The sequence below is a fragment of the Paroedura picta genome, chromosome 9 (genome assembly GCF_049243985.1).
Source record: "Paroedura picta isolate Pp20150507F chromosome 9, Ppicta_v3.0, whole genome shotgun sequence".
NCBI classification, from domain to species: domain Eukaryota; kingdom Metazoa; phylum Chordata; class Lepidosauria; order Squamata; family Gekkonidae; genus Paroedura; species Paroedura picta.
Genome location: NC_135377.1, coordinates 41,577,479 through 41,604,964, shown reverse-complemented (window position 1 = coordinate 41,604,964; position 27,486 = coordinate 41,577,479). Strand labels below are relative to the sequence as shown.

General features: G+C 41.3%; 1 protein-coding gene across 1 annotated transcript in view; it reads left to right on the top strand.

Annotated features, from left to right (window-relative positions):
- Positions 1–26,207, top strand: part of LOC143844825 (desmoglein-2-like) — a 32,905-nt gene extending 6,698 nt beyond the window's left edge. The window contains exons 2-15 of the mRNA XM_077352522.1: positions 4,515–4,550; positions 5,177–5,305; positions 8,100–8,261; positions 8,432–8,576; positions 10,587–10,753; positions 12,714–12,848; positions 12,972–13,157; positions 14,804–15,066; positions 15,842–15,984; positions 16,795–17,022; positions 18,933–19,163; positions 20,709–20,836; positions 21,789–22,157; positions 23,414–26,207. Coding sequence (XP_077208637.1) covers positions 4,515–4,550; positions 5,177–5,305; positions 8,100–8,261; positions 8,432–8,576; positions 10,587–10,753; positions 12,714–12,848; positions 12,972–13,157; positions 14,804–15,066; positions 15,842–15,984; positions 16,795–17,022; positions 18,933–19,163; positions 20,709–20,836; positions 21,789–22,157; positions 23,414–24,349 — 3,258 coding nt within the window. The 3' untranslated portion in view covers positions 24,350–26,207. The remainder of the gene's footprint in view (positions 1–4,514; positions 4,551–5,176; positions 5,306–8,099; positions 8,262–8,431; positions 8,577–10,586; positions 10,754–12,713; positions 12,849–12,971; positions 13,158–14,803; positions 15,067–15,841; positions 15,985–16,794; positions 17,023–18,932; positions 19,164–20,708; positions 20,837–21,788; positions 22,158–23,413) is intronic.
- The last annotated feature ends 1,279 nt before the right edge of the window (positions 26,208–27,486 follow it).

Sequence of the window (27,486 nt, the reverse complement as noted above, 5' to 3'; positions counted from 1 at the left end):
AATCGAACCTGGCATGCCAGATTAGAAGTCCGCACTCCTAACCACTACACCAAACTGGCTCTCAGATCTTGAACCCCAGTGCCTTACTGCTGTAGTTCAAAAATGAACAAGAAAGAACAAGTTGAAACTGAATCCTTACAAAATGGAGGCAATTCTGATTGGGAAGGCAGAGATCTTGAAGGACAATGTGATCTCCACCTTTATTGGAGCCCTCCTAATGCTCACTGACTCAGTTAAGAGCTCTGGAGTTATAGTGGATCCAGCACTATTACTGAAGAAGCCAGTTAATGCCTCTGCAAAAGACTCTACCAACTTCATGTAGATGGACCTCTAGTTGGTGTAGAGTTATTGGCCACCTAACTACTGTCAGGTGCTAGGTGTAACATGCCTTTAACACCCATTCTGCAGACAGTTCTTTAATTATTGATCAGTTACTATGTTCAGTTGGAGGTTCTGGTTGTCACCTACAAAGGCCTTGGGCATAACCATATATGGCAAAATCATTTGATAAATGTTTAACAATTTAAAAAAAAAATTAAAATTAACTCCCACCCATTCAAAAAACCCTTCCAGGGCTATCAAGAAACTACAGGGTTTAACAAAACCCTGTTTGAGAAAGTCTGACTTAGGTACAGCCAACTGCTGTTCTTACCCTTTCACATGGTGGCACTTTTAGAGGGCTTTGCTCAGATGATGCAGTTGTTCCAACACAGCATATAGAGAGAGGTAACACCTTGCACCTGGGTTGAATTCATGAAGTAACCGGAGAATACCTGTAATATTCATGATCTGCCAGTTCTGAATTTGCTGGAGTTTCTGAATTGTCATTGCAGGCAAACTCATATAGAGTGCATTACAATAGCCTAGCCTTGAGGTAATCATGGTATGGATCCACAAATCTGTGAGATAGGACAGCTTCATGTATTCACTCTTAGCCATTTAACCACAAGAACCAGGCCTTGGCTCAGCCCAGGCACAGCAACATCCTGTGGTATGGGCAAAGAAAGACAGGGCTAGGTGTTATCAGTGTATTGATGACACTGTGCTCCAAAACTACCCAGAGGCTTTGATCCAGGGGCTTCCTGTTTCAGACTCCTAGCACAATACTGATGATGTGATGTGATGCTAGCCATACAGTCAAGTCCAACTCTTGGTGATCCCATGGCTCAACTGTTGCCATGATCTCTGATCTTGCCCCACTTCGTTTAGTTGTATAATGTTCTGGCTGGTGTCCCATTTTAATAATACTAACCTAAGTAATTCAGCATTCTGTTTTGCTGTGGGGGGGGGGTTGTTTTTTGTTTTTTTTTAAGCTTGATGACAGGAACAAGTATTGTTACAAATACAATAATCAGTAGAGATCTCATTTGTCTAACAGGGATGGGATCAAATTGTTTCTGCTTCAACAGTGATTAGAGGAGACTGTAGACTGCTTCCCATTAATACCTCAGTCCAGCTCAGGGAAGCAATTATGTGCAAATGTACTTTGATTACCGTATTGTTAAATGAATTGTTGAGTTTTGTTGAATCTGTGTGATATAATTTTCTTGTTCTTGAGATTCAAATCCCAAATCAAGTCAATTATATTTTATCATAACATAAATAAGTGTATAGGAATGGATACAAAACGTTTTGCATGTGCGAGAGATTTTGGATAAAGCACCTTCACTTTGAGCCAAGGGTTCTTTAAGGTATTTTTGCTGGTCTATACCTGTACAGTTAAAGGTTGACTCAGCCTTCCATAAGGTTGACTCAGCCTTCCATCCTTCCGAGGTCGGTAAAATGAGTACCCAGCTTGCTGGGGGGTAAACGGTAATGACTGGGGAAGGCACTGGCAAACCACCCCGTATTGAGTCTGCCATGAAAACGCTGGAGGGCGTCACCCCAAGGGTCAGACATGACTCAGTGCTTGCACAGGGGATACCTTTACCTTTACCTTTACCTGTACAGTTCTGAGAAAAAGACATGAATAAGATTGAACTGTGCTGGAGAATATGACAGGATTATTTGTAATTTAAGGGCAGGGTAGGATTTGACATGAGACAAAGGAAATGTATTTCTCACCCAGAACAAAGAAATCCACCCTGGAACAGGAACCTCCCTTGGGCTAGAAATGCATCTTTGAAACCTGCTGGGACTTGAGAAACAATGTTTTACTACAGACACACTGATCTTTGTACTAAGGATAGGGAGACGCCTAAAGAAATACTGTCCATTTCCTTAAAACGATATTTACAGTCACATAGGGCTATGTACTTTCCCATGCTGAAATCATAAATGCAAAGCATAACTATCAGCAGTTGAAAATATTTTAAATGTAGATACAAGCCTTCTTTTCCCATGGCATATTTAGAAGCCTAATTCCAGTGGAGAAAATGCCTCTAATAAAATAGGCTCTTGCCCATGGAAGCTTTTGTTTCCATACTGTGCATTCCTAAACCCATTTACTATGGAATAAGTACTTTCAAATCATTCTGGCTTTCAGAAGACAGTTAGCCCTTTTCTATTGTGTTGTTTCCTTAATATCACCACATCTGTTAGCTCCAGTACAAAAAGAAAAGTATCTGTAGAGTGCTGGCATTTTTTTTAGTAGTAAAATGGGATAACCAGTATCTTCTTTGCAAAGATGTTGTAAAGATTGCTGAGAGAATGTCTGATGGTGCAGTTGAGCAAGCGTTATTATTTGGAAATTTACTGTTGTGTGTAGAGCAGCTCCTTCTGTCAAGGTAAATTAGGAAAATCAGTGACAAAAAAGAGAGATTTACAATTATGGGAGAAGAATTTACATATGAATGTTAGAATAGGAAAATGGGTTGGATCTACAGAAGTGTTGGCTCAAGATTTTGACCTGTCTTGAAAATGTTTTTTTATAAAATACTTTTTCATTCTACCTGACTCCCCACAGCCCTCAGTGAATAATTAATTGCAGGATAAATGTTAGAGATATGGGTCATCGTTTGATAATATATTTCATATATTTTGGACATGCTATAAGGTTCAGATGTTTTGGAGAACTGTAGACTAGTTTGTTGGTGACATGCTAGGTATCATCATACCCCTTCAAGGTAGAATAATACTCCTAGGATACTTGAAAGACTGTACAAATGCCTCCAATATGGAGATAGTTTTCAGTTCACTATTGCCAAGATACCTATAGCAGCAAAACTAGGAAAAGACAGAACCCCCTTATGTAAAATAATGGTTTAATAAAATCTGCTGCATTGCTATATTATCAGAGGCTCATATAATTTAATTTTTAACTATCATTAGAAAATGAGATTAGGCCCATGACTGCATAGATGTTAATAAAATGTGAGGAATTCCATTTCTCACATTGAACATTTTTTTGTTTGTCTCCTTTGAATGAGAATGTCTATTTATAAATTTGTTAGTGTGCAGAATTGAAACACTAACTAATTATCAGTAGCACAGAACTGATGATTTTTTTGGTGTTTACTGAGGATGAAACTGTATGCTATTAATAGGGTTGCCAATGTCCTGATGGAACCTAGAGGTCTCCTGGAATTACAGTTTATAGCCTGATGATAGAGATAAGTTTTTCTCAAGAAAACAGCTGCTTTTAAGGGTGCTGTCGAGCACTGTGCCTCACTGAGGACCTGCCCTCCTTCAAGCCACACTTTTCTTCAGGCTCCATCCACAAAATATCTGGGAATTTCCGAACCTGGAGTTGGCAACCCTAGTTTAAGAAACATGGGGCTAATCTTTAAAAAAAAATGGTAGCCTCCAGACTGATTCCCCCTCCATCATATATTTTGGAACTTTCCTTACATTCTGATGCCCTGACAGTATTTCACTAAGTGTCTGCTCAGCAAAATTGGCTGTAAATAGCTCAGCATGATGACATCAGGGCACTTTGTGAGTTGTAGCAGTGAGGAAGAAAGAAACTCAACCTAGGAGCATTCCTGTATTTATTATGACATACTATCTCAGCCTAAATTCAAAGGTTGACATTTCAGAGGTCATTTATTCATACTGATAAGAAACCAGTGGAACAGTGTCAAAATCAAAGTTTGATTTGAATTTCAAATAAGACAACAGTCCATTCTGGTTTTTTATTTTTAATAACACTTGGTGGAGGAAGGGGCGAAAAGCAGTTACAGGGATGGATCTCACCAACTTTTCAGTTGTTTTAAAAAAGGAAAGAGTGATGACTGGGCAGGGAAGCAAGACCTGGAGGCTTGCTGGTTCTCTGTACTGAGAAAACACTTATGACCTCCTACAAAGCACTGTCATTCCCAGTATTTCTGAAATGTATATACCATGCATATGCCAATTTATAATTTTCTTTGACACCAAGAAGCTGTGCTATGGCTTATGGGACCTTCATGGTCAAAAGCCATGTAAAACGGATTGGAGGTAAAAAGAGGAATTCAGTGAGACTGAGTAAATAGATGGACTGCATCCAACCCACTCATTTTCATTTCCACTAAGTAGATAGACAGGATGTTGCCTATTTGTGTATGTTTTGAAGGTTTTTTCCTTCTTTTTTACAGAGTTGCATGATTCTTGGAAATGGGCTTCATGTACAGGTAGGAGTCTGAAATCACAATATAAAGAATGTCAATGAGGGGCACCAAGGATGACCAAGCAACTCAGATAATTGAATAGTGATGACTGGGCAGGGAAGCAAGACCTGGAGGCTTGCTGGTTCTCTGTACTGAGAAAACACTTATGACCTCCTACAAAGCACTGTCATTCCCAGTATTTCTGAAATGTATATACCATACATATGCCAATTTATAATTTTCATCCAGTCTAAAAACAACATAAAAATTAACGTCTGTACATTTATTCTTGCTGACAAGCAAGTTGAACAAAGCAGTGTAGTGCCAAATACCTGAACAGGTAAGTCCGAGGAAGGAATTATGTTTCTAAACACAATTTGGTTATCTCTTGTAGACTAGACTGCTGTAATCTGCTTGGCATGTGTTTGAATTTACAGGTTTAGAATATTTTCCTTTTAAAATGCATAGGTTAAAGTATAAGCAAATAAACCTTAAATTATGCAATACATCTTCTGTGTTTATTTCTGAAATGATCTTTATTATTAAATGTACAGACTGTCAGCCTGTAAGTTTTGATTTGACAACCAAGCCATTTTTTAAAAATCACAGGATGCCCAAAGTATTGCAATTGAAACTTTTTCCTTTGGCAGATTCTTGGTGGCAAAAGTGACCAACTGTCTAATACAGACAGCCTAATAAGACAGAAGCGAGAATGGATTGTCCCACCTGCAGTCATCACGGAAGAGCAGGACAACTCCAGGAGGAATCCAATTGCTAGAGTAAGGCAGATACCAAATGAATGAAAGCCTGCTGTGTACGGAGGAGGTAGCATTTGGAAACATACATCTCTGTGACATTGTCATATTTCCCCTCCTTCCACAGAGCTTTTTGAATTGAAAAAATATTTGGACTAGGATGACAGTGGCTTTTAGTCAATTTATGAATATGTTAATTGCAAATCATAAGCCATGCTTTGTTCTCATAGACCCATTATGCACGGGGGGAATGGCGGCGACTAAAATCACCGATAACGCACGGAGCCGGCTGCAACCGGCCGCAGCTTTGGTGCATGCCGCCAAAAAAGCCACGTTAGTGAAACGCGGAAGAAAGCGCAGCTTCCGGGTGAATGGGGCGCAACCAGAAGCGGCACCAGGGTCGCCGCGTGCATAATCAGTTACTCTGGGTTTTGCCACCATCGCGCCCCGTCCCGTGCATAACCAGTGTGCTTCGCGTCTTCCCCCTCCGCGTTTTCCATGTGACCCGAAATTGCCGTTTTGGCGGCCGTACATAATGGGCCATAGTGAAGTTGCATCATGCACAACACCTTGGCCTTGTTTTCTAAATCCTGCCCTCACTTCATATACAATGGCTGTGGTCTTTGTTTCCCAAGTTCTACCATATGAAGGTCCTCCAACTGTTCAGTTCCTTTGCTCTCTTTAACAGCTCCTCCCTTCCACCTTTGAGCCATGAGTGACAAACTCTGGGGAAGCCTAAAAAGGAATAGGATGGGCCTGCCATGGCTGCTTCCCACCCTCATTTCCTGCTGTTCAGACTGCACTTTACAATTGTGGATCTTTGTTATCTTCCTGGACGTGTTCCTTTGTTTATTGCCTGCTTCTCATCCTTAACATGCCCGCGGCACTAAATAATTCGTTAAGCCCTCAGGCGGAGGGCTTTGTCCGTGATGAGGAAGGGGCCTAATTGGCCCCTTCCTCCTGACAGACCATCGGCCGGGCCAATTGGCAGGCGCAAAGCGCCTGCCGATTGGCCCGGCCAATTCCTAGGCTGCTGAAGGAAGCAACTGCGAGCCGCGCGAAGCACGGCTCGCAGTTGCTTCCTTGAGGGCGGCCTGACGCGTCGGGAGGCGCAAAGCGCCTCCGACGCATCATGCCGGGGGCTCCCTGCCCGGCGGGCTGAAGTGGCGAGAGGCACGAAGCGCCTCTCGCTGCTTCTGCCCTCCCGCAAAGGGGACCCCTGGCAGCCGCGCAGAGCGCGGCTGCCGGGGGCTCCCTGCCCGGTGGGCTGATGCTGCGAGAGGAGCGAAGCGCCTCTCGCAGCGTCAGCCCCCTGACACACGGAGCCCCGGCAGCCGCGCTCCGCACGGCTGCGGAGGCTCCGTGGTCTAGCGCCCGCTGCATTTAGCTGCAGTGGGCTTGATTACTAGTTGGTCTATAAAGCACGGCCGCTGAAACGGCGGCATGGAGAACACGGAGGAGGAGGAAGCGAAGCAAACCGCTTACGCATGGGACGGAACGATACGGCGGAAAAATCCAGAGTATCCAATTATGCACGCAGCTACTCCGAAGCCGCTTCTGGTTGTGCCCTGGTCCCGGGAAGCTCCACTTTCTTCCGCATCTCACTAACGCGGCTTTTTCGGCGGCATACGTTGACTCTGCGCCCGGTTGCCGCCTGCAGCATGCATAATTGGTGATTTTAGCCGCCGCTATTCCACCCCAAATGCGGACCTTCCACTCCGTGCATAATGGGCCATTGTCTGAAGCATCCACACAATACTCCCCACAGGTAGAAAGGATCGATAGTAGCCATTCCCCAGAGCTTTAGAAATAGTGCTGAATTTTTTTCTATTGAAGGAATACATTTTAAAAATCCAAAATAAATTTCTCTTTAGTTGAGAACTAAGTCTCATGTACTTGGACGATCTTTGGCTTCAGAACAATGATGTAGATTGCAATCCTAAGAGTAAGTCCTATAAAATATAGACCTGAGTAGGGTTCTAGGTAGACCGGCTTAGGAGTGCTCTCATAATCATGAGAACAAAGGTTGAGTCCAGTAGCACCTTTAAGACCAACAAAGGTTTATTCAAGATATACAAGCTTTTGTGTGCACTTCTGAAGAAGTGCTTGAGCATGAAAGTTTATATATTGAATAAAGCTTTGTCTTAAAGGTACTGTGGAACTCAGATTTTGTTGTATTGCTTCAGACCAATATGTCTACCCACCTGAATCTATTTCACAAGCATGGTTAGCCTGATTCTCTGTTGTGGACTATATTTTACTTTTACTAAAAGTGCTGTCTTCACTAAATATGTAAATATAGAATTCCAGTTCTATCAAGATCATGTAAATTAGGGCCCAATTTATCCTCTCATGTACATCTGCATATGTAGGATGGTTCCCTTCTTACCCCTCATTCTCAACCAGGTGTGAGCACACAGTGGTGCATGGGTATCCTCTACACATAGGTGCACATATGGAGTGATGGACTGTGTCCTTAATTTGACGACCAGTCTACTTTATTTTGAAATCCTCTAAAGAGAGAGATGATTATCAGAAATTTTGATAGTGCTTTGTAAAATTATGCAGTAGAGGTATGGGTAAAGTGTCTTGCCTTATAGTGACTTACTTAGAAACTACACAGCTATAGTCCCCTGGGTTCAGGGAGCAATCCTAACCAGGTCCTAATCCTAACCAGGTCCCACTTCATTCAGTGAGGCTTACTCTTAGAAAAGTGTCCTCTGGAGTGCAGCCTTAGTCTTTTTTGTTAATAAAAGCTTTACTGTATTATTTTCAGAGATATTTAATTTCCAGAATATTGGTCTCATGTTCTTTGCAGATACGATCTGATCTTCAGGATATGCCAGGAGTAATCATCACATACACCATTTCAGGCCAAGGGGTCACAGAACCACCATATGGACTCTTCATTATGAATGGGAAAACAGGAGAACTGAACATTACAGGAAAGGTTGATCGGGAACAAACACCCATGCTCAAAGTAAGTTAAACAACTGGTGTTGCTTTTCTTGTTAAATTCATGTCAGCACTGACTCATTTACTTCTTTCCTAATTTGCCATGTATCCACTATAAGCTAGCTACAACCTGCAATTCAGCTACAAAAGCTCTGTTTATTTTCCTATTGCTTATTTTTTCTGTTATTATTCCAGCTGCAAGGTTTGGCCATCAACTGGAATGGTACTTACATGGAAAAACCATTAGACCTGAGAATAAAAGTTTTGGACATAAATGATAATAGCCCAGTGTTTTCAGAGGAAGTTTTTGTAGGCTCTGTTGAAGAGTTATGTGATGTAGGTAAGTTTTAAATTTCTGTTTACATTTTCATCCTGGTTTATATATGGTGCATTCAGACAAAATATACCTCACTGTTTTTATACTAGGGCTAGACAGATACTGGTCATGGATACTTTAGACCAATCCTGCACTGAGCAGGTGATTGGACTAGATCACCTGTATGGACCCTTCCAAATCTATGATTCTAAAATACTATTTATGTTCTGATAATATGGGAATGGCCTGTGCCTTGGTAGTTCTAGGATTTGCCTGCTCTCCTTCTCCTTACTCTTTGCAACAAGCTGTGGCATGCTGTGACATCCAATCTAGGCAAAATGAAAAGCTATGGTTTGCTCTCTTGCCTATTACATTTCAGAGTTTTTCATTATGGGGTGGACAACCATAAAGGTATCCCCTGTGCAAGCACTGGGTCATGTCTGACCCTTGGTGTGATGCCCTCTAGCGTTTTCATGTCAGACCCAATACGGGGTGCCAGTGCCTTCCCCAGTTATTACCATTTACCCCCCAGCAAGCAAGCTGGGTACTCATTTTAACAACCTTGGAAGGATGGAAGGCTGACTCAACCTTGAGCCGGCTGCTGGGATTGAACTCCCAGCCTCATGGGCAGAGCTTTCAGACTGCATGTCTGCTGCCTTACCACTTTGCGCCACAAGAGGCTCAGACAACCATAGCTTGTAGTAAATCAGAAAATCTTTTAGCCACAAATGAGGAAATGAGAGACAAATTCAAGCAGTCTAATTTCCCTAAGAACAAACTTTGATGTATTGGTTCTAAGTAGACCACTGTGTTCTCTGGGTAGCTGTTTTGAAGTGAAATTATTTTCTAAGCTCTTCTAACCCCTTATCTTCTTATTTACATTTGTGAAAGTGTCACTGATTTCAATGAGATTTCATACATGTTTGCAGAATCATTATTTACATAGGTTAGGAACATCAACTAAGTGATAATACTAATGGCTCAGTACTTTGGATCAGGAAAATGCTTTGCAGCTCTTTTTATATCTCTATCAGATGGGAAAGTGTGGTGCTACATGAATTTTGTGCCCAGCCAAGGATAAACAAATACAACTTTTGTGATGTAATGTCTTCATCTGTCCAATGTTAACATCTCAGTTGTTTTAAAAAGCAACATCAGGATAACTCATTCTTAATAACCAAGATGCAGCTAGATTACATTTGTCAAGTACATTTTTATCTTTCTTTTCCTCCAAGGAGTTCAGGGCAGTGTACATGGTTTCCCTTTCCTCAAAAATAATCAATAGTAAAAATTTAAAAATAGCATAAAATTGGAAGAAACAACATTCAGCTGCCCGAAATTATATTGATAAGACAGGCCACAAGCAGACCGTAGAAACAGCTTTAAAAGATGGAATACTTAAACAGCATGTTGAAAAGGTATGCTTGGCCCTGGCCCAGAAGACAGAAATGCAGGTGCCAGGTGAGCCCCAAGGGGGAAGGCATTCCAAAGACAAAGTGTCACCACAAAAAATGTCTTGTTTCTGTTCACCATCACCCTCACCTTAATAGATGGAGAGTTCAGAGAGCAGGAGATAGGAGAAAATCTTAACTGGTGGGCTGGACAGTACTGGAGGAAACAGTCCCTCAAGTACTCTCTTCCCGAGCATTTTAGGGCCTTAAAGGTAAAAACCAGCACTTAAATTTTGTCCAGAAACAAATGGGCAACCAGTATAGCTCTTTCAGGACAGGGGGATATGTTTCATGCGTTATTGAGCAGTGGGCTGTATTCCATGGCCATTGTGCCCATTTTGCAAAGACCAGCCCAAATTTGCCATCCAGCCTTTCTCTGGTCACTCTGGTCCTCCTCCAGCCACTTGTGAGACAGCCAGAGCCCATTTCTGGTTCTCATCCCAGAATTTACAAACCACTGTCTTGGTAAGTGCCTGACAACATATAGTAATGCAATACCCAGGATATTAGATTTATTTATTTATTTATTTACCACAGCTTGGCAAGTGGCACCACATAACATTACATTCTTTTTAATTCTTAGGTACTGTTGTGATGAAGATAGATGCAACAGATGCAGATGAGCCAAATACCCTCAATTCCAAAATTGCCTTCAGGATTGTATCTCAAGAGCCCAGTGAGCCTCCTGCATTCGTGATTAACAAAGCAACAGGAGTGGTTCAGACTGCAAGTTTCCAGATTGACAGAGAGGTCAACTCTTTTTTAATATCTGTTAACCATGAATCTGGCAGATTTTTTTCTAATTACCTATGCAAAACTGAGATTCTGACAACCTGAGCCTTTGATGCCCTGTTCCCATACCCCCAGTGTCCTACACAGTGCTCCAACATCTGTGCTGACTGTCCATGGATTTCTTAGCACTGTTTAGTATGCGTGTTGTTCCTTTTAAATGAACAAATGGCTTGGATGCTGCATCTTGCAGAGACTAGGGGTGGGCAATCAACTAAACTAAGGCAAAAAATACCCCCAAAAACCCTTATAAGGGCTTTTTTTTTGGGGGGGGGATATTTTGTAAGTAGAATCAGTTTCAGCTGATCAGTATAGCTGATCTGAATAAAAGCTGGGTTTTTTCCCAACTTTGTATTCTGGGATATTCAGCTATACTGATCAGCTGGGGTGGTGGGAGCTCTCAGGTTCTGTAGCTCCAAGTTATCCTCTCAGGTCTGCATGTAGCAGAGACAGATTTCTCCCAGCCCCCACAGATCCGGGGCAGCTTCTGCTGTACCGCGGTTTAAACCACTGGGCAGCAGACGTATTTCAAGTCTGGACTAGGGGTGGTGAGGAGATGTCTCCCAGCCCCTTGCAGATCCTGGATATGGCTTCTAATGCCCAGCAGTCAACAGCTCCACATCCTGCTGGCTTAGCCGGGGATCAGGACCTGAAAACTCCATGCCCCACTGGTTCACCCGGGGCTGACTCCTCTCACTTGCAGCTCGGGAAACCAAGATGCAAGTAAGAGGAACCAACCCAGGATTGACCAGCAAGTGAGAGCTGACAGTTCCACACCCTGCCAGTTCATATGGGGCTGGCACCTGTTACTGAGTTGCAAGTAAGAGGAGCCAGCCCAGGGTCCACCAGAGCTGACAGCCCCACCAGCCCAGCTGGTAATGAGCTAGTGGTGAGTCCCAGGCAGTTAAAGGGGATGAGATCCCTTTAACTATCTTGAAGTCAGCTCAGCTCACTCCAAACTGTATGACTTCCCAGTTTTGAGTAAAGTCTTGAGTTCAGGCAGTTAAAGGGTTCTTGGTCCATTTAAATGCCTCAGGATCATGGAGCTGAAATAAATCACCATTCCCTATTATTTACCAGCTACCAGGAAATACCAATATTTTTCAGGTTCAGTATGCCCAAACTTGAAAAAAGGGGGGTCTTGTACACTCCTAGCAGAGACTGCCTCCTCCCCATGCCCTGTTGCAGTCTCTAAGATCTGAGGACAACTCTTATTCTGTCTCTGAGCTGACACTGTCCATACAGTCTTCAGAGTGGATGTCCTGCGTGACAGGCTCAGGAGTCAGGACAGCAAGAGCATTGTCCAGAAACACTACTAAACCTTAGTTCAATAGGGTAACCATGTTCGTTGGAGACCAGTGAGATTTTCAGGGTGTCAGCTTTTGAGAGTCAAAGGCTCCCTTAATCATCAGACAGACAGATAGATATGACTTTCAAACACTTTGAAAATCCAATTGGTCTTTGAGGCTCTAGTAGACTTGAATCTAGGGCTGCTTCTAAACCTTGTCTGGGCTGTGGCTTTCTACTTTTTTGCTATTCTTTGTTACTTTGTGGATTTAAAAAAATGTTACATTGTTTTTGTTTGTCGATCTAAGGCAAAATGCTACCGTAAAGTCCCTTATAGGTAGGGAAAGCTCTTGTATACATTCCTCCTTCTCCAGCCTTTCAATCTCCTTCAGCTTTCACTGCCATCTACTTCAGAGCACTTCCAGGACCCAGTCAGCTAGCAGTAAGGCTCATCTCAGCATGCCTCTTCCTGAGAGGAAAGGCAAGCATGAGGAGCACTTCCTGCAGTTGCTGTGCCCAGCTCCAGGGCTATGATCTTTTCATGTGCAAGAAACAGCATCAAGTTTCTAATTTAGATTTCACTGTTTCAGTTTTTATACCTCACTTATATCTTACCTGTTTGGCTTTCATGCAGGAACTCAGCAGCTACTCCTTAATTGTGGAGGCAAAAGACCGAGATGGAGCTGAAATTGGGTTAGGGAAAGAAACCACTGTACAGATCAAAATTTTAGATGTCAATGACAATGTTCCGGTTCTTGAGAAAGCCACAGTAAGTAATTTGACTGAAAAGCTTTGACTCCCAGTAGACATGTTAAAATGATGCTTTGCCATGAATTGTTAGCGATTGCTTTAAGAAGACAGAAGAGAGATTAAAAGGTTTATTTGTTTGCAGTATGAAGGAAGCGTTAAGGAAAACATGGCAAACATGGAAATCATGCGACTGAAGGTCTTCGACAGAGATGAGGAGTTCACTGACAACTGGCTGGCACAGTTCACAATTGTGTCTGGCAATGAAGGAGGCTATTTCCATATAGAAACAGATTCTCAAACCAATGAAGGAATTTTGACTCTTGTTAAGGTTAGTCGCTGTTGTGGAGATACATGAAGTTTACTATACAGGTCCTGACTGATTTAGTGTGCAGCACTGTTGTGACATAAACACTCTGAGGGAGATCATTGCACAGATATGATTTCATATATGTTTGTTGCATGTAGAGCAGCCCATTTGGAAAAAGATACTGGTTTAGCCGAATTGTGTTGCCATTTTAGTCATGTCTGTGCACAGAAAGCAACGCAGGACTTGCCCCCTTTTCTTCCCCAACGGCAGAGAAGACTGGCATGATGCCAGTGTGAATCAGAACAGTTCATGTTAGCAGCTTCTGTACAGCTTCCGTCATCATATCTGCCTCTGTAGTAACCATTTAATACAGGGACAACTTCTCCGTATTCAGTTATATTCCTTTCTAGTTTTTAGGAATCTAGCTCTTCTATCAGTTATCAGAAATCTGATGGCTGCGTTTCTAAATATTCCACAGTAAGCCTCAATGACATCATGGGTTTTATTTCCACATAATCTTTTTAGGTTCTGTTGAGAGTGATTCTGTGCCAAATGCAACACTTTTGTGTATGTAACACTTTTCCAGTTCAGACATGATGGTAAAATTCCTGAAGTCAGTGGCTTGAGTTGGAAGCTGGACCCAAAGTTCTACAAGCAAAAAGACTGCTCAGGTGGCCAGAGAAGGCCACACTTGGCAATCTGGGATTATGAAGTTTAATAGTCATGGGATCTGAAGCACACTATAAACACTGTTTTGCTAACAGGATCTCTCTGGAGTAGCTCCCATCCTCAGATTCTGAAGTTCTCAGCTCAAGTTTCAGAGTCTCTGACACACATCACTTAATATTGGCAGGATTTCCTGTTTAGTTAGTGCCTGTTGTGGAGATACTTGAAATTTACTATACTGGTCCTGATTCAGCATGCAACACTGTTGTGAAGGTACACACTGAAGGAGATTGTTGCGTGATATGGTTTCATATATGTTTTATTATATGCTTATTGCATATAAAAACAGCTCCCCCCAACATACACCCAGATTACAAAGGGACTCATTATAAGCACAGGTACAGGCAGAAGTTTGGCATGTTTTAGCCATCAGAATGCTGACTTCTTGGATCTTTTAATGAAGAGAGCTGACTGTTTTGTACCTCATGGTGTCATGTCTCTTGCTGAGGCAATGTTGTCCAGAGTTGTGCAAGTCCATCTTCAGCAAGAACTCTTCTTTAAAGGGCTCTTGAAGTCACAAGGCTGAGGAAGATAGACTGGAGATGATAAACGAAGATAAGTGGCCTCCTTCAGTGAATTGAAGGAGAGAGACTTTCTCCTCCCTTTCGTAGGTGCATTGGCTGGGAAACCATGCCTAAGGGGCAGGAGACTGGCTTGCACTGTCAAGTGCCTCCAAATGTCTGCTGCTGGCCTGTGCATGTTCCCATGTGGCACTGTATAGAAGACACAATTATGAACCATGATGAAAAACCCCAGTTTTTAAAATAATGTTCCAACTAGAGCCTTTGGAAGCTGCTTCCAAGTGTCTAATCATTTGAGAGGGCAGTCAAAAGTACCCCAAGAAAGAGTTGATTTTCAGTTCTCAGAAGTTGAATGGGTGTATATTTCATGCATAGATCTAGAGTTTAGACCTGTGATGACCTGGGCTCTTCTCTTTGCAGGAAGTTAATTATGAAGAACTACAGACAATGAACTTAAATATTGTTGTATCGAACAAAGCAGCATATCACAAATCAATTATTAGCCGTGGTTACCAAGCACAACCAATTCCAATTAAAATTAATGTGATAGATGTGAAGGAAGGTCCTATATTTAAGCCCCGAACACTGGTAATTAAAGCAAATAGAACCATGAGAGTGAACCAGGTTATTGGAAGCTTTCGAGCTTTTGATGAAGACACTGGAAAAATAGCAGAACGCATCAGGTAGGATTCCTTACTTTTACCAGAAATATTGCTTAGAGTGTGTTATAGCTGCAGCCAAATGTCATAGACAAATCTTAGTTTCTGTCCTGGATGACCATATAAATAAATAATAATCTCAGTTTCTGATGAGAGCAATCCAGAAACGTCAGATCTGAACACTTCCTCCTTCCTCTTTTCTGCCCTTAGGTGCAGTATTTACTTAATATTTTTATACCTCCTTTCCACCATAAATCTCAGGCTAATGTACATTGTTCTCCCCTCCTCCGTTTAAACTTGACAGCAACATTGTGAGGTAGAACTGTGAGCTGGGAACAAACTGCAGTTTGTTGAAGCCACCAGTTGAAGACTTCCTGGCAGTTCCAGCAAAGTATGCAAGCACAGGGAGGAAGTGTGCCAAGCCAAGAATTGTTGTTTGTTTTCATCAGAAACAAACTTGTGATTTGTTTGTGATGTGCGAATGCACCTGAAGTCAAGTCACTGTGTAGTAGTTAATATCGGATGGGAATTCCATGTGAAGGTCTTGAAATTGCTTTGTAGTTTATGCCAGTGCTTTGTGATTCCATTACCTCTGGATTGAAGACTTGCTGCTAGATAAACAAATGTCAGTTCCATTCATTGCCATCCTCAGAGCAATTTATAGGGAGTACAGTCCACTGAGTAGACATGTGTGCAAGTCACATAATGTGAATTCATCATTTATTGTACAGGCTGTTAATACCAATCTAGAATTTTGCATTACCTTGAACAGTTAACATTTGTTTAAAAATCTATACAGGTATGCCAAAGATCGTGATACTGAAAATTGGTTTACAATAGATTCTAAGACTGCTGAAATCAAGCTGATTAAAATACCTAGATTTGACTCATCTTCTCTTGTCAATGGTAGTTACATTGCAACAATTTTGGCTATAACTGAAGGTAAGGATGGCTCTTGTCCTTCTTCCCAAAGAATGATTTCATACAAATTCCAATTTGTCCATTGTTTAAAGCCTAAAACTACCTTTGGAAACAGCAGCCATGTCTGGCCAGACTAGGAAACAGTCTAGACATTCTTTGTTTCATTTGCTAAGCTGATATTTGTAGGTGTGACTGATTATAAATAGTTGGTGGGCCTCATCATAGTCTTCTGACAGGTTTAGAAGGCTTAGGGATGTGGGGGGTTGTTCTCATTTGAGCTAGGTTATAGAAAAACAAAAGGCAACAGGATTCCTCCCTGCTGCTCTGAGGTTCCTTACTGTCTCCAGGTCTTAGCACAGCAGACCTCCAAGGAGGGGATCTCTGTGCTTCTCAGCATCCTGGCCCCTGACTGCATTTTTGGATGTCTACAAGGGACCATATTGGCTGTTTGGGGGAGTACCTTATGCACGGGTGGCACTGAGCAGATGTAACTGGAGTAATAAAGACCTGATGAAGCTATCACACTTCCAGTATGACAAGAAAATGTGATTACTCACAAATGTAAATGCTCTGTTAGTTTTATAAGAACCACTAATTCAAACTCACTAAACAAGCATGTCTGCTGTTCACTCATTTTGGCCGATTGTCTGTTTCCTTAAGTAACAAGTCCCAATCTTTAGTTAAAAATGCATTGCAGATCTTCTAAAATAAATCATTAAATTCACATTAAAAGTTCCTATATATTCAGGAAAGCTAATTAACTCCTAAACAGTAAAAAAAAATGCATTTTTATGCAGTGAAATATAATTTTTTGCCCTATATATTTTGCAGACTATCCTTCAAAAACTGCTACAGGTACAATTGCTATTCAAGTACAGAATGTTAATTTCCATTGTCCAACCATCACAACACGAGCAACAACAATCTGTGCTGATGCAAAGTTTGCCAATATCACAGTTGAAGATCATGATGCTCATCCAAATGGTGGTCCTTTCACTTTCAGTGTTATCAATGAGCCTGAAAGAATGTCAGACAAATGGGTAATTGGTCAAGTAGATGGTAAGTAAAAATCAGTTTAATATATTTTGTTGTTGTTTTACATTGATCTCCCTCTAGAGAAGGAGCTGTAGCTCAGTGGTAGAGTGTTGGTTTTGCATGCAGAAGTTCCCCGCTTCAGGTCCCAGCATTTCTAGTTAAAACGATTAGGTAGTTGTTGTTGTTAGGTGCGAAGTTGTGTCCGACCCATCACGACCCCATGGATAATGATCCTCCAGGCCTTCCTGTCCTCTACCATTCCCCGGAGTCCATTTAAGTTTGCGCCAACTGCTTCAGTGACTCCATCCAACCACCTCATTCTCTGTCGTCCCCTTCTTCTTTTAGGTAGTAGGGGATATTAAAGATCTGAGTCCCTGGTGAACTGTTACAGCTTGGTGTAGTGGTTAGGAATGCCAACTTCTAATCTGGCGAGCTGGGTTTGATTCTGCACTCCCCCACATGCAGCCAGCTGGGTGACCTTGAGCTCGCCACAGCACTGATAAAGGTGTTCTGACCAAGCAGGAATATCAGGGCTCTCTCAGCCTCACCTACCTGACAGTGTGTCTGTTGTCAGGAAAGGGAAGGGAAGGCAACTGTAAGCCACTTTGAGGAGACTCTTGGTAGAGAAAAGCAGCATATAAGAACTAATTTTTCTTCTGCTGCTGCTGCCAGTCTAAGTAGACAGTACTGATTTTGACCAATGGTCAGACCCCCGAGGGGGTGCTGTGTGAGAAACACCACTCAGTAAGGGTGCAAGCAACCTTGGTTTGGGGGCAGTTTGTGAGGCTGAAATATGAGCTAAGAAAGCATTCATAATGAATTAATATGTGGAGAAGACAGTGAAACCACCCAGCTGCAGGCCACCTCCTAGAATATTAGAGCAGTTCTGTGTATATGAATAACTGATTGTGCATCAGCCTGTGAAAGATACTACTTGCCACCAGTACAATCTGAACACCGAGGTGTAGTGACAGATCCATGAGCAATCCCTGATTGCCCAGGAAAGTGCAACCCATCCTAAGAAAGTTTTTCGACTCACACTCCAGCTCAGCTTAAGCACCACCAAGATAACCTTCCATCTTCTGTGCATTATTTTCACCTTCTTCCCCCACATCCAGTTTATTACCTCCCTCAAATACAGCTTGTCAGTTGTTATATTAATTATGACTTACCTCTGAGTTGGCAAATGTGCCCTGTCCTAAAGCTTTAGGTATGTTTGGACCTCTGTATTTGGGGAAGGAGTAGGAAGGGCCTCAATGGAGCCATGTCTGGAAGTGAATTGACATACTGTATGTAGTACCAGACTCCACAGTTTATTGAGTCCCATGGCAAGTCCTGCCATGAGAGGAGTAGCATGTAACTGCCAGCCCATAATTCTATACCCACAATTAGGATTATGCATATAGAGGCATTTCCTGTGACTTTCAAGTGGGGGTGGAGGGAAGCTTTTGCTTCTACACCCTTATTCATACAGAACCAAGATCCCCTTGCTGTCCAGATTCTGTGCAATGTGATAGTTACTTTTTGCATTCCTCTGTCTTTTTGCCACTATTTGCTACTTCTTGCTAGCATACAGCTGGATGTACCAAAAATATCCCAGTTGTTGTTCAAATTCTTTAATGCCTAGTTGGGATGTCCTGGTTAACTCTGGAATTTCCTCAATGTCAGGGATGTGCCTTGTCTCTATTTAGAAATGTCTATTATTTAGATTAATAATTACAGTTTGTTAAACTGGTGCACTTGGGTTTTTTGAAAAATATTTAGCAACAGCTAACCTGTAAACTGGATTACTTGACTTGTCTATCGTATGAAATTGTAACACTGTTTGATTGCAGCTGTAGTGATAATTTGGGTGAATCGAAAAGAGACTTTTAACTTTATATTCCACTGCTTTGTTTTTGATATACTATGTTTTATTTTATTTTCTGTTGAAGGATCTAGAGCACAGCTTGTACCAATGGATGTGCATCTTGGTTCATATGATGTTCCAATTTTAGTAAGAGATAACCAGGGTTTCAGCTGTCCTGACCAGCAAATGGTTCGCGTCTCTGTTTGTACTTGTGGGAAGGATGGAATTTGCATAGGAGAGAGAATTGTTGGCTCATCGGTTGTGCTGGGACCTGCTGCAGTTGCATTGATAATTTTGGCACTCTTGTTGTTGCTGTGTAAGTAACAAGACACTGAAACAGTTTCTCTATTGAGGAGTTTATAACTTTGTACATTATAAGCAAAATGAACCCAAATGAATCAGAGTGAAGTTCCTTCTTAGCCTTTTTTCCATTTAAATCAAGACAGCATAATAGTGTTATTTAATATATATTTCTGCCTGTTGAACCCATTAGGCCCAGAGTGATACACAGTACTATACAACAAAATCATAAGACAGCAGCCAAGCCAGCCCCATAATTTATGTAAAATATAGTCAGCAAAAAAAAAAAAAACCCTCTGAAATAATATAGTCTTAATGAATATGGGCAAAGAGTTCTCTAATTCCATTGGAAGTTCCTCCCTCTGGGATAATCAACAAAAATGCTCTTGCAGTAATGAAGATGCTGACTCACAGAAGCAGGCCTTTATATTGAGCAGCTAGATGTTCAAGTCTTTACCAAGCAGAACTGAATTCAGCAGCTTTTTATGACTTTTGTAGATGAAGAGGGATTTTTTTTTTTTGCACAATTATGCCACTATTACTCTGACTTCTGGAAATCATGCTGAGCCCGTATGACTAAAGCCAGAGGTTTTTACTCATATTGATACTACTTTCTTCTTACATATTTTACCTAAATTGTTCAGGGCTCATACATATCCCCACACACACATTTTCTAGACAATTCTTTGCGGTGGGTTAGGCCAAGAAAAAAGTAACTAGCCCCAATAAACTTCATTGCTGATTATGAATTTGTGCCCTAATCCAATCCTAGTCCAACACACTGACTAGTGCACAAACTCTGTAAACCAACACCACTAAGTTAACCAAAATGGCCATAGTATTATGCTTACTATTAGACCCTTTCCCAAAGATATGAAGAGATGATCACTTGAAAATGTACAGCTCAGCCATCATGTTTGCTTTAGCTCTTAGTTTCGCTAAAGGAATGTGCCTGTCTTATTTACCTTTTAGGCTTAATAGGAGCTGTGGGGAGAATATGCATCAGGGAAATCGCATGGGGGAATCAACTAAGGCCTCTCCTGCCTGAGCACTTTGGATATTGAAATTACCCCAGACAACTGAATGAAAAATGAAAGATGTGGTGATCTCATCTCCTTATCAGAGATGTTTTGCATCCCATCTGGTTTGGCCCTCAGTCTGAGAGAAGACAGCAGATGCTGCCCAACATCTGGGGCAACTTGTCCTCTCTCCCAGTCTGTGGAGGGACATCCTTTTCACAAATGATGTGAAACTCCCCACCGCTCCCCCTTAACTCTAAACCAGATTTTAGGTCAGATCCAAAGTTTTCCAAATATTATCAACTACTATTGGTTGGTTGGTTCTTAAAAACTGTGGCATTTAATTTTGGCCTTAATGAGCATAAACATATTTGATCTTGATCAATTGTGACATTTTCAATTCTGGTGTTGATCTGTAGAGTGAGTATTTGATTGCCTAAAATAGATGGATACAGATGTTGCTTTTACAAATTGTCATATTTTTGTGCCTTTGTTCTTGTTTGTTGGTGGTGGTTCATAGACATGCTTATGTCCTTTTACAGTGTTGCCTCTCTTATTGTTGCTGTGTCGTGCTGGGTCAGGGGCAAAGAAAGGCTTTGCAGCAATACCCGATAACAGCGAAGAAATGTTGCGTAACTGGAACAGTGAAGGGGCAGCTCCTGAAAACAAGGTTTCTTTGTTATATCTTCATTTTGTATTTGGTTCCTTGGGATTTTGATAGTTAGCTAGAGGCCAAGGTACTTATAATACTATACAAGTGCTATTGTCCTACGTCTGTCAGTTTTAGCACTCAAGGTGTAAGTCACTTCTCTATGCTTTCTGGTAAAAGAAAGGAAAATTGGATGAAATCGTTGGTCTAATAGAGACATGGAAGTGTTATGGATAGACCTGTTATCTTAAACACGGTTACTTGGAAGTAAGACCATTTAAATAAGTGGGACTATAGCCTTCCAACCACTACCTGAGGTGGGCAACCTGCATCTGGGCTGTCCCACTTCAGACTGCAGATTAGACACACATGGCTGAATGTTGCTTTACACACATTCTTCCATGCAGTAAATTTTTTATAGAAATGTTCTACACCTTTTCTTCAGTTGATTGTATGTATAGAAATATATTACACATGACAGCTTTCCATCACAGAAGCCCCCTACTTTCAGTGTCAAGTGGCACAGTCCAGATAGAATTCCCACCACCCCCGACGCATATGTTGTTCATTGAAAATGACCTTATTTCCAAAGAAACAGGATCAGGCAATAGGATAACTATTTTTTAATTTTCCCAGTGCAGCTATAAACTAAAGGGTTTGGGAAGAAAGGCTGCATAAAAGCTGTGCTCACCTAGCAGTCCTGGGAAGCAACTGGGCTCGGAGTCATTCTGAAAAGACCTTGGGAACAGAACATGTAACTGAACCATTTGACCTTAGTTCTACTATTACATACCTTCTCATTGATTTTTATGACAAAGCTGTTCTGACTTTTCTCCCAGTTCATAGCACCTAAAACAATCTCATATAGTGAGTCAGGTTAACCACCAGTTGCTTCCACCTAGTCCAGTCTGCTGTGCTATTTAGTAACTGAACTGAATTCTGTTTATGGTTTAATTGCTGTCTGTGATGTTAGGCATACGTGAACCTCATCACCCCCCCTGCATCAGACAACTTTGCCGCAAATATGGGAGTTGGAGCAGCAGCTGGGGGTGCAGGAGCAGCAGCGACTCTGGGTGGTGGCTCCTCTTCTGTGATGAAAGAGCATTACAACACCGTCAAAGTGACCAATGGACGATGGGAAGAGCAAAGAGCTCTTCTGTCTGGAGCCGGTTACGGAGGCATGGAATCAGGGGGTGCATCAGCCATGGCAGCTGGAGGAAGCATGGCAGCCAGAGGTACCATGGTAATGGGCTCTGGAGGAACTATGGGTGCTGGAGGGACTATGACCATGGATACGGGAGGAGCTGTGAATGAAGAGTTCTTAAGGAGTTACTTCAATGATGTAAGATTCCTGCTTGTAGAATCTCACTGTCTTGTCTTTTTTCTTCTTTTGTTTGTTGTAAGACTAAGTGATAGAACAGTTACCTGTTGACTGAAGTTGGTTGCAGGGATCCTATTAGTCCAGTCCCACTCTATCTACAATGGCTCCCAATTTTCTTCTGAGTCCAATTCAAGGTGCTGGTATTGACCTTTCAGCCCTTTATGGCTTGGGACCTGCATACTTTAAGGGTACCTTCTCCAGTACATGCCTATCTACTCTGATCATCTTCAGAGGCTCTGCTTTGGGTGCTCCCACCATTTGCGGATAGGTAGTTCATAATCCAAGAAAGATCTTTCTCAGTCATTACATCTAAACTTTGGAATTTTCTCAGTAAGATTACTCTATCTCCCTCTATCATTGTCTGCCACCAGTGAAGACTTTTTTTTTTTTGGATGCCTGAAGTAATTGTTATTGGCCCTCCTCACTTATCATGTTAAATATGTGTGTTTATGTTTTATTAAATTATTTAATATATACTTTATTTTAAATTGTTTTAACGTTTTGATGTGTGCCACTTTGGGAACCCTATCTGAGTGGAAAGGTGACTCAGAAATGTGTTAAATAAATAATAAATACCTTGCTGGATGAAGCTAAGGGACACTATCAGTGGAGAGGAAGATGCTGGCCATTCCTTAATCAGAGGCTCACTGTCTCTGAACATGGGTGTTCCATCCAGCAATGATAATCTCTGGTAGATCCTTACAGGCCCATCAGCCAGGAGTTTGTCCAGTTCCCTAAGACCCTTTTTAAAAGTGGTTCATTACTTTCACAAGGAAGCAAACTCAAATGGCTTCCTCAGTTTCATGGCTGTTCTTTGTTGGCCAGGATGACATTTAAGGATTTACAGATAATAAACACTCAATCTATGGGGATTCAAATCTGAATAATGTTAAGATATTTTTTCTGTTTGTCAAGATTTAAGCAAAGTATGAACTAATGAGGACTAAGTGACAAACAGGTTGCTAATGAACAGGAAGCTGGAGTATGGCCATGAGTTTGGGATGTATTGCACAGGAATCCTGATGCCAAATTGTGATCCGTGAACTGAAATCTAAGACAAAACCATGCTCCAGGATGATTTCAGAATTAGAATTAGAGGACTGGATCCTAAGATGTCAGTTGTAACAGTAATATACATTTAAAACATGTATGCAACATTGATGCTTGTAATCTCCATAATGTGGATTTTCACCATTAATGGTTGTTTTCCCTCTTAGAAATATGTTGCTTTTGCTGATGAAGATGAAGGTCAGCTTGCAAAAGACTGTCTGTTAGTTTACTCTCAGGAGGAGGAAGGCGGATCTGCCCATGGCTCTGTTGGCTGCTGCAGCTTTATTCAAGACGACTTTGATGACCAGTTCCTGGATGACTTAGGAGATAAATTTAAGACTCTAGCTGAAATCTGTGTGGGCAAACGCATAGAAACGGTAGCCAAGCAGCACAGTTCTCAAGTCCTGAAAGACACAGTAGATGAGATGAATGTTCATGGTTTGAGTTCACAGCACAACTTTTCTTCAGGATCCAGCTACCAACTACCTGAAAACACAAAAGACTTTGGTGCAGACTTTGTAACAGAAGAGTTAGTAACTGAGACAGCTTATGCATCGAGGTCTGGCCTCCAGCCAGCTAAGCCTATCCCTGACCCCATGGTAAGCAGCACTGTTGTTGTGACAGAAACATCTTATGGGGCAACGCCCTCCACAGTGATCCTAGACCCTCAGTTAAAGGAAAATGTTGTTGTGACAGAGAGGGTGCTTGCTCCTGCTTCCAGCTTGCAGGAAGTGTTAGAAATGCCCCATGGAGTCTTTCAGGATCTCCCAGATTCAAAGTATGTTGTTGTGAGAGAAAGAGAGAGGGTCCTTGTGCCTAGTTCTAACCTACATGCCTCCTTAAGCATCCCCAATTTATCAGAAGGGCAAAATGCAGGAGTAACTGAAAGTATGATTTCATCCTCCACTGGGTTGCAGGCTGCAGGCATGCGAAACATAACAGACCCAACCGTATTTTCTGGCAGTGATAGACAAGAACATGTCTTGATCTCAGATCCAGGTTTTCACCAAGTCAGCACAGAGGAAGTCCTCCCCCCAGGTTCTTCTTTGAGCAAGTCCTCAAGGCTCACAAAATACAGCTCTGTGCAATATACACGGTCCTAAATGCTGTACTTTTCATCCATCACTTACAGTAGACATTGCTAAGAGTAGTAGTTTATCTCAAGGCCTGAATAGGTTGCTTTAGTCTTCTCATGGTACTTTCTCAAAAAGAGCATATCAAGAACTGCTGTAAGTAGCTACTCATGTTGCACACATGAAAATAATTGTATTAATAAAAACAAGACATGCCTCTTAATGTAGATGCATAGCTGTATATATTTCAGGATCAACAGGCAAGCCCATTCGGATTAAGCAGACTTTAAATAGCTGTTTCTCATTTGTAGTGTGATCCTAAAAATGTCAACTCAGAATTATGTTACAATTAGTTTATATGATTTATTTCATAGTATATTTAAGATTACTTTTGCTGTTGCCAAAGTACTTGAATTTTAATTCAACAGGCATATTGCCTTCAAAGTCTTAACTGTCAAAACAATCTGGCTTAACTGGGGTCTTGATCAGGCTGCTTGATAGCAATGAGAAGTATGAGTATCTGCTCGAATATCTAGAGTATCACTATTCTTGGCTACATTTTTACACATTAGGAGCAGGTGGCAAAAATAGGCGGTCTGAAAAAGAATTTGGTTCAGTCTTGTTCCCACAGACTATTACCAATCACTAAGACAAGCCCTAGTATTTTGCAGACATTCCCAGAGCCATCAGTTAATGTGTGTCCTCTAGTTTTGCAGATGGATAACTTTGAGGATGAAACATGATAGACCACAGCAGAGATTATTTTCTACCAGGAAGTGAAGTACCCCGCCTGTACGTCACACCTTCCATACATCCATCTACTTTGCCTCCAAGTTAGCAAATGGAGGGTTGGGTTATGTTCTGTGCAGACAGATTTGGCCAGTGAAGGTGGAGGGATTGATGGTCGTTGGTGCACATCTCAGAAACCATTGCAAAGAATAATGATTATTCATTTCCAAGCATGGTTTATCTAGGAAAGAATAAGCAAGCTTTTTATAAATAACAGATACCGTGTTCTTTCTGTAAGATGTAGGTCTGGTATTCTGTTGGGAACCATGAATGTTCATATTTCATTATGAAAACCACTAATAATGATCCCTGATTTTAAAACTCCATATGAGCTCTGATACATCCAGAGAATAGCTCTGATTGCAAAGAATGCCCCAGTCATTTCCACAAAGACAGCTGATCTGGGTATGCATATTTGTGCAACTGTATCAGCATCCTTCATTCCATGCATAAAACAAACAAACCCCACTTGTAAGTGGACACACAGCTCTGAAATAAAATGGACCGCTTTTAGATAACGACACAGTTATGCAGGTGCCAATTTTTTTCAGGGAGATAACACAGCAGATGCAACATAGGATCTAGACCCTGATAGAAGGGATGCAGTATTGGATATGGACCAGGGAAACCTGACTTTGGATTCCAATTCAGCCACCAAAATGTGTTGGGCACCCTTAGTCAGTTGCTCTCTTTATATAAGTATGCAGGGATGATTGAAAAAAAGATGAAAGTGTTGATCATGGTAAACATGATAAAATACATGCTTTTGAATATTTTTTTAATAAGACATACCCCCCAGGTTATTGTTTTTAATACATGTTTTCATCTAATAAATGCTGCACTGGGGTTAGTCATCGATCAGGGAATAATATATTCCCTGTTTTCCTACCCATCCAGAATAAGCAAGTATTTTACATTGCCTGCTTCTTCTTCTCAGGCATGGATTTCTGTATATGAATAAATAAAATAAAATAAATAAAATAAATATCCAGCTTTGTAATATTTTTATATAACTGAACTTGGTTTTGTGCTATTGTCATACATGGGTCAGGGCTGTACTATACTTTTTGTAAAATTTGAAATAAAGGGAAATTAAAAATATAGTATGAGTTTGCTTATTTCTTTTTCAGAAAATGCAGCCACCTAAAAATGCAGAACACGTCAGAATGATAGGGCACACCCCCATACCAATAGCAGATGGAAAACCATGCAAAGGAATATACAGTCTTATTCTGTGCATAATTACTTTGGGAGTACATTGGGATAATGATTGCTCATGTTAATCATTTAATTAATGGTGGGTGAATGTGTTAAAATAGAGCCTCAGTTCTCACTAAGGTAGGAAACCTGTGTGATTTAAACTTCAGATTAATGCGGGGGTATATATGACTGTTTTTTCATATGAAATAATTTTCCCACAGAGGATAAAATGTCAGGGGAAAGGGTTCTAACCTAAGGTGACCAGATTTTAACATTGGTAAAGTGGGACACCATTGACAGGGGGGGGTTCTTGATTTAAAATTTGGTCTATATGGAACAACAAAAAGTTTTGTAGAACGCATAGAACGCAAAAATAGTATTGTAATATATATTTAATTTCAACATAAGTACAATTTGCCAGGTGCCCCCAGATGTCCCTCCAAAAGTGGGACAATCTAATCACCTTATTATAAACTGTCCAACCAGGCACACTAAGTTTTCCTTTTAATGTAGAGATCTCCTAGTATGCATTCAATTATGTTAGCCCTCCACCTGCACTTTGGATCCAAGAGAACTCTCGTGAGAATTGAAGCTTGATTTCTTCAGTCGTAGTAATATCTCACTGCAGCTGTGTCTAAATTGTGTGGATACCGTTCCTATAGTACATTTATTCACTGTGGATTCAGATGGGTAGCTGTGGACTGGTAGCAGAACAAAATGTGACTCCAGTGGCAGCTTTAAGATCAACAAAGTTTTATTCAGGGTGTGAGCTTTTATGTGCATGGACACTTCCTCAGGCAATGGAACAAAAATCATACGAGTTCAGATATAAGGAGAGAATAAATTAGAAGTTATTTATTTGTTGTATTTATATACCACTCTCCCCTGAGGCTCAGTTAGTAAACAGCATTACAACAAATATGCAGCATGACAATGAATATTGGATAGTTCCTTTCTAGAATAACAAAAGCTGTCCTTTGAGTTCAGCTGTCGTTCACAAATACATGGGGAAAATAAAACAGTTAAGGTTAATGATTAATGGCAGAGGCTTTCCTGGTTGTGGAAAGAAGTAATTAAAAGACTACTGTGTCCACCCAAGCTGTGATTCAACATGAATGCTCAGCCCCATTCATTTTCCCTGGAACTCAAGTGCAGTTCACTGTGTTGTGGCTGGTACA